Source organism: Macrobrachium rosenbergii, chromosome 10 (assembly GCF_040412425.1).
Source record: "Macrobrachium rosenbergii isolate ZJJX-2024 chromosome 10, ASM4041242v1, whole genome shotgun sequence".
Classification (NCBI taxonomy): Eukaryota; Metazoa; Arthropoda; class Malacostraca; order Decapoda; family Palaemonidae; genus Macrobrachium; species Macrobrachium rosenbergii.
In genome coordinates this window covers 69,972,207-69,979,706 of record NC_089750.1, presented here as the reverse complement: position 1 = coordinate 69,979,706, position 7,500 = coordinate 69,972,207, and the positions used below count along the sequence as shown (strand labels likewise).

General features: G+C 43.6%; 2 protein-coding genes and 1 pseudogene across 2 annotated transcripts in view; all 3 read right to left on the bottom strand.

The window, feature by feature from the left end:
- Positions 1 to 7,500, bottom strand: part of LOC136842810 (uncharacterized) — a 78,358-nt gene that overhangs the window by 47,855 nt on the left and 23,003 nt on the right. The gene's annotated exons all lie outside the window — the stretch shown is intronic.
- LOC136842363 (uncharacterized) lies at positions 1,424 to 3,333 on the bottom strand (annotated as a pseudogene).
- LOC136842808 (uncharacterized) lies at positions 1,424 to 7,162 on the bottom strand. Its single transcript, XM_067110671.1, is given in 2 exon segments — positions 1,424 to 6,061; positions 6,064 to 7,162. Coding segments are annotated over 2 exon segments (1,539 nt in total). The 5' UTR covers positions 6,821 to 7,162; the 3' UTR covers positions 1,424 to 5,279.

Here is a 7,500-nt window from a genome sequence, read left to right as displayed (position 1 = left end):
ATACTCGTAACTTTGGATGCTTTTTGAATATAACCTCAAATGCTTCTAAAAAAAAAAGCTTCAGAATATTCACTAGTAATTTTGGATGCTTTATGCAAATAACTTCGAACGCTTAAAAAAAAATTCAGCAAATTCACTCATAATTTTGGATGCCTTATGCAAATAACTTCGAATGCTTAAAAAAAACTTCAGCAAATTCACTCACAGTTTTTGGATGCTTTACGCAAATAACTTCGGAGTCTTAAAAAAAACCTTTAGTAAGCTCACTTGTAACTTTGGATGCTCTGTGCAACTAACTTCAAATGCTTCAAAAAATACTTCAGCAAATTCACTTGTAACTTTTGATGCTCTATGCAAATAACTTCGAATCCTTCACAAAAGAAAACAACTTCAGCAAATCCACTCTTAACTTTTGATACTCTATGCAAAACAACTTCAATTGTTTAAAAAAAAAACTTCATCAGGTTCACTCTTAAATTTGGATGTTTAAAACAGCTGATTTTTACAACTGAAGGATCTCGTTAATATTTAAATGTACAATAGTGGCTTTTAAAAGTTAGTGATTACAACAGTAAGAATAATGAAAGGTATTCATTATGATAGCAAAACCTGTGGTGGTATTTAATTACTTTATTATTCAATTATTTCATTTCCACTACTAAAATGATATTATCACTACTAATAACATTACTTTATTGCTACTAATCAAGGTAAATTTTATTACTAAAATAAAATTATTTTCTCCATACTAAAATTATTTTATTACTACTAATAAAATTGTTTAATCACTACTTCCCAAATTATTTTATTACTACTGCTGAAATTATTTTATTAATACTTTTAAAATTATTTTTTTACTACTACTTAAATCACTTTCCTACAGCTAAAGTACTACGGCATTAATAAAATCATTTTCAACTGTATTCCACGGAATATTTTGTGACTGACCTCGCAACATGAAAAATCTTAAAGACTTCCTGTACTGCCTACCCCTAACAGAGAAGATTTTATCATTCTAGTCCTGTACTGCAGGTTGATAAAATCAGGTTTCGAATCAAAGGACAAAAAAAAAATAAAATAACAATAAAAAATAAAGATAACTTCCACCAACCGTCAGGAGAGTCCATAGCTCTCACTGGTGCGGATCGAGTTGCACTGTAAGGTCAGAAGAATGCAGAGAAAAATTTTTTTTGTTTTGTTTGTTATTTCCTGTCATTGTTCTATGGACATAGAATGAGTAGGGAGAGAGAGAGAGAGAGAGAGAGAGAGAGAGAGAGAGAGAGAGAGAGAGAATACCCAAGACCACAGACCAAGGGAGACCGAGAGAGAGAGAGAATACCCAAGACCACAGACCAGAGAGAGAGAGAGAGAGAGAGAGAGAGAGAGAGAGAGAGAGAGAGAGAGAGAGAGAGAGAGAGAGAGATTTTTTTGTTTTAATCAATTTATTGCGCACATTGGCGTCAGACATTTAAGTACATGGTGACAATATTAGTAATTACATCTATATGGAAATTAACGTATACAATAGAATTCATATGGAGTACAACAATGGCCTAGCTCTAGTTAATATCACACACAGTCTATTTGATGAAAGGAAATACCTGTTCAGTGACCACCAAAGTGAGGATGGCGCATGAGAATTTCATCAAGCAAATTATAGTCTGTTAACAATTGCTTACATACATCAACTACTGTGAATATTTGTGGTAATAAATTGGTAACAAGTGGACATTCCAGGCAATAGTGTTCTAGGGTGTTGGCGTTGGGCGCGTCACATAACCTACAGGAAGAAAATTGAGGAGCCCCATCTTGCCCAGCCACCTGCCAAACTGGGCGCCAACCCAGCCGAAGACGGGCACACACAACGTTATTTCGACGAACCATAAGTCCATTGCGGCGATACTTGTGTTGGTGAGGAAGGAAGTGGTCATAGTGTTGTACTGATACACTGGTGGCCCTCTCTGCATTACTACGACGAAGGGTGGGTGAGCAGGCAGCCTGGTATACCATCTTCTTGCAGCACAGGAGAGATGGAGTGGGTGCATCGGCATCTGGAGGATCCAGTTGGCAGGCAGCCTTCGCAAGACGGTCAACAGTGCTGTTAGCCAGAAGCCCCACGTGGGAGGGAATCCACAGGAAGTGTACTACCAGTGAGCTCATATTGGCTGTGTCTAGTTTTCTAAGTATTTGTGTAACCAGGCCTTGGTAAGCTGGTTTATGTGATGAGAGGGCTTGGAGTGCTGACTCATGAGTCGCAGATGATCAATCCGTTGTTTCTTGTTTGTGTGATCAAAGTAACTGCATCTAGAAGTCCATGTAGTTCACAATATGTGGAGCTTGATGACTTTGAGAGGCGACGACCTGTCCAGCCCTCTTGTGGTGGTTCTAAGGTGGGGGAGAAAACAGCACATCCAGCGCTGCCATCCTGCTGCAGGGAACCGTCTGTGTAGTAATGGTGAGCTATACTGAGGACGAGGACAGTCTGTTGATGGTCTCTAATGCACGTTGTCGTTGAAGTTGAGGCAAGTCAGTCTTGGAGACTGGAGTGTAAGAGATTGCTGGCACAGGAGTCTGCCAGGGTGCAAGGCCATGGTCCACATCCTCTGCCACAATGATGATGTTAAGCTCCCGGATGCTTGAACAGACAGTATTGACTAGTGTACGTCCCCTGGCGTAGTTGTGGTCGAGGTGCATCTAGATCCAGGAAGTCCTGATGATGTGAGAGTAGTGGGGAGAAAGGTGAGGGTAATACAGGCATTTGATACTGAAGTAGGTGACATTGGAGTATATTCTCTCAACGAGTGGTGGGAGACGTAGTTCATGTTGCATGTTTACAATTCTAGTGGAGGCTGGACAGCCTAGGATGAGTCTCATTGCTTGGTTCTGGAATTTTTCAAGAGGCTGCAGAGTTGATCTGGAGAGTTGACACAGTGCAGGGGAAAGATAATCTACCACTGAGCGGATGAGAGTAATGTATATGGTTCTGGCGACCGGAATAGATACTCCTGCAGAATAATTAGTAAGCCATTTGAGAGGAGTCAGGCGACGCTGTAACCGGGCCAACAGATCTTGAACAATGGGATGTACTCGCTGTCTTGCTGGAATGGAAGGTGTTATCCGTACTGGTGCTCCTAAATAAAGATATTGCGTGCACAGAGGTACAACATTGTTCCCCACGGTAAATTCTGGCAGATACCTCGCTGGCCGGGGGGAGAAGATTCTACTTTTTCTGGGGAGATGATGAGACCACAGGAGGATGCTGCTTCATAGAAGGAGGAGAGGAAGTTTTGCAAGTGTTCTGGAGATCCTGAGTGAATACATATATCGTCTGCATAGCAAGTGATGGTTGTGTTATCAGTGTCAGGAAGTAGGGAAAGAAGTCGATGAAGAAGAATATTGAACAGAATGGACTAAGTACTCCACCTTGTGGAGTACCTGAGTTCAAGTTCCTTGGAAGTGCTCAACGCTCCCTTAAACAGCACACGAGAGACTCTATTTCGTAGATAACCACGTATCCATCTCAAAAGGTTTCCTTTGATTCCAAAATCAATGAGCTGGTCTAGAATGATGTCTCTATTTGCAATGTCAAATGCACTTTTCAAATCAATGAAGGCTACAACACTGGTCGGGGAGAGACGAGTGTAAAGCTCCATGAGACAATGATGAGTTCCTCGTTGGGGAAGGAAGCCGTATAGTCTGGGCGAAAGCTTATCTTGCAGCCGAAACATGAGATGTGAGAGGAGAATACGTTCAAATACTTTGCAGATACAGGAGGTGAGGGAGATAGGCCGGAATTTGTCAGTGCCGGGCTTGGGGACAGGCACTATTGTACTATGAGTCCATGCTTTTGGTACATATCCCAGGCTGAGGCATAGGTTGTAGAGCTGGAGGAGAGGGTTGCCAGGTACTTTTAAAAGTATGCGAAGGACTGTATAGGTGATGCCATCATCACCAGGAGCTGATTTCTTATTCCTTGCTAAGGCACGTCGTAGCTCTTCCTCAGTTATGGGTACATCGTCCTCTTCATCAGTGCTTAGTAAGGCAGTACTGAGACGGAGGGCACGGTGGTTTTCATGTGTGGAGAGAGTGTCTTGTATATGAGCTGGAAGGTTGGTGCTTTGTGACTGTGTTGACCACTCATTAATGAGGTCCTGTGCATACTGAGCAGGGCTGTGGTGGAGGACACTTGGGGGTTTCTTTTTCACAATCCTGTTGATGAGGTGCCACATGGAACCAACGCTTGTTTGATGGTTGATGCTGTCCGTTAACTTGTGCTAAGAATCTGTTAATACACAATGTTGTAGAGCAACTAGATCATCTCTTGATAGTTGATACTGGTGCAGTGTCTCAGGACTTGGTTGTCTCATGAAGACAAAGCCGTCATCCATCGCCTTCTTCTCTGCCTGAGAAATTCTATTATCCAGTGTCATGGCATTAGCACGACGCCTAATGTGTGGCTTTCTGATGTATCGTGTATGGAAATCATGTGTGGCACTAACAAGTGAGGAATAAAGTTTCTCAGGGCAGTGGAGGTCAAATGTAGGAAGAAGGTTAGTTATATATGAGATGTACGTAGGAGTGTACTTAGGTGGGATTACGATGTAAGCTCGACTGTATATTGGAGTAGGTGCAGCGGGAAGGGAATATTGGATGCTGAGACCAACGTGATCAGAGAAGAGTGTGGGAACAGTTGTACACTTGACTCGGGAAGGTACGAGTCCACATGTCAAGATGTGATCCAAAGTACCACCTCGTGAGTGCGTAGATCCACCAGTGTCCCCAGCGAGTCAGTTGATTTCGACGAATGTACTGCAGAAGTTGATTCCCATTGCGGTTCACAGTGCCAGCAAGATCTCCCAAGCTTGAATGACGGGCGTTAAAATCTCCCATGTAAACCATACCACGGAGAGTGGGGACTGGAAGCGTGGCTGTATTTATCCTGCCTGGTGCAGCATATACGTTGCATAGTCGTATGGTGCCTCCGCCAACAGTAATCTCAAATAGTTGAAATGTTGTATCTTCATCCACAGAGTTTGGGAGAAGTCTATGCTGGATAGAAGTGTGTATATAGGTAATGAGGCCATGTCTTACTAAATGGACGTAGGACACATAGCCAGTGAGTGAGGGGCTTCTTCCTGGGCTGAGCATTACCAACATAAGCTTCCTGAATTAGAATAACGTCTGGGTGGTGACTATGTACAAATCCCTTGAGTGCAGAAAGTTTTGCCCAGTTTGTAATACCACAGGCATTCCATGAGATGACATGAAGCTTAACTTGATTATCGGACATGTTTCTTTGAGGATCGGTGACCAGATGAGGAGGCAGTAGTGACGCGGGCATGAATGGGTGGCGCATCACATGGTAAAGGTCCTCCATGGGGGTTAGTAACACTCTCAAGACGTGTAGCAAGTGAGTCAAGTTTCTCGGTAAGTGAAGTGACTGATGTGATAACAGCCTGTTGAGCTTCAACGAGGGACTGTAGCGTGATGTTTTTAGTAGCAAATTTAGAAGTCAGGTTGTCAAAGGAGGCTACAAGACTATCGATGCGAGAGTCCATTCTCTCTAAACGAGATTCAATGGCTTCAAAACGTGATGTAAGGGAGTCACACCGAGACTTGAGGACCTCTACAGCGTTACGAAGTGTAGACACTTGCGAGGAAGCAGCAACAGTGGGTGGGATTGATGGCAGTGGCAGTGGTTGTGCAACGTGCTGGTTCGATGCAGTGCGTGATCGTCTGGCACAGCCATGCCATACGTTGACTCCAGACTCTTCACATCTCGGGCATTTCCAATGCGAGGTGTCCGGTGCAGGCAGAGGTAGCGAGTTTGATGCTGAAGCCGAGGCAGTGTCAACCAGTGTGGGTGGTACAGGGTGGCGATGAGGGCAGGTCCGACTGTCATGCTCAGCAGCACAAAACGCACACTTTTCAGAGGCAGCACAGTATCGTGAGAAGTGACCAATACCCCAGCATTTGAAACACGATGGCTTTTCATCCGGCATTCTGCGCAGTTCACATGATGGTAGACAAGGGAGGAAGGAGAAGTTAACTTGAGGCGGGGTGGGTCTAAGTGCCTCCAAGTGATAACAAGACGATTAATGGGCTTCCCATCCTGTATGAAACGACGTGCAGTGTATACCCCCGTCAGTTCCTTAGCTAATGAAGGGTCTACGTCCACAGGATATCGAGTGATGAGATATGTAGGGAACTTACGGGGCCTGTCTACAGCATCCTGAACATCTAACACCAGTGACAGGACCTCACCACCCTTGACCCTATCTATGATATCCAGGCGACGTCTTGATATGTATACAAAACGAGAAGTGACTGAAGACATTTTAACTTCAGCCAACTCCCGATCAAGGCTGAATATCTTGGTAACCTCCGAGAGCCAGCGAAGCTTCACATTAACCCCCGGATTCTCCCTAAATAGAAGCTTTACGTATTCAGCCCGGGGAGCAAAAGCAGGGAGAACAGGTTTTGTAGCCATGGTTTGTACACTCTGAATAGCTGGTCGAGGCAGGGAACGATTTATGGCTTCATTTTGAGGAGATAAGGCATCACACTTGGTAGTTTTAGCAGCGGGAGTTGATGGTTCATTACTGCTATCAGAATCATGTTCCATACATCGTTTGTTGGAGACAGGGGTGCGTTCCATCAGAGTAGGGGCTGCACCAGCAGGGGCCAATTTCTGAGATTCAGTAGAGATAAGTCGTGGCCAGTGTTCCTGTCTCTGGTAATCTTCAACCATATCATTATCATCACTTAAAGCAAGATCGTCTTCAACATCAGCAAGAGTACCAGGTCCTGAAAATTCCATAATGATGTTCAACTGGTGTATTGGCAACGCCTGTATCTGAGTTGGTATCTCTGGTACAGTGACGTAGCCATGACGAGGATACACACGTCACACACGCTGCACTGCGCATGCGCAGTTTAAAAAATTTTGAACGTAGAGGTATGGCCCAGCAAACGAGATTTTTACTCAGAAATAAAGTCTAAGTTCAAAAACCTTTAAGCACACTAATGTCACAGCACTGATCACTGGGCCTCACTGCAGCTTTCAGCCAATTCTAGGTAACAATAGCTCTTAATATCTCTCAATAATCGAGAAAGTTTGCAGAGCATTCAAAAGCGGGTGTTGACAAACAAAACGTCCGAGCCCCGCTCCCAGAGAGAGAGAGAGAGAGAGAGACAGAGAGAATACCCAAGATTACAAATCAAGAGAGAGAGAGAGAGAGAGAGAGAGAGAGAGAGAGAGCGAGAGGGTAAATGTACAGGAGTACAGATGAGAGAGAGAGAGAGAGAGAGAGAGAGAGAGAGAGAGAGAGAGAGAGAGAGAGAGAGAAAGAGACTGCTATAATGACGAATGAGAAATGAGAATCTTTGTACGCCTTTCAAATTGCTGAAAATTATTTATATACTAATATACTAATACCATCACTGAGCAAAAATGTATGCACAGTCAAAACGGAGAATAATTATAAATATTAAAAAAAT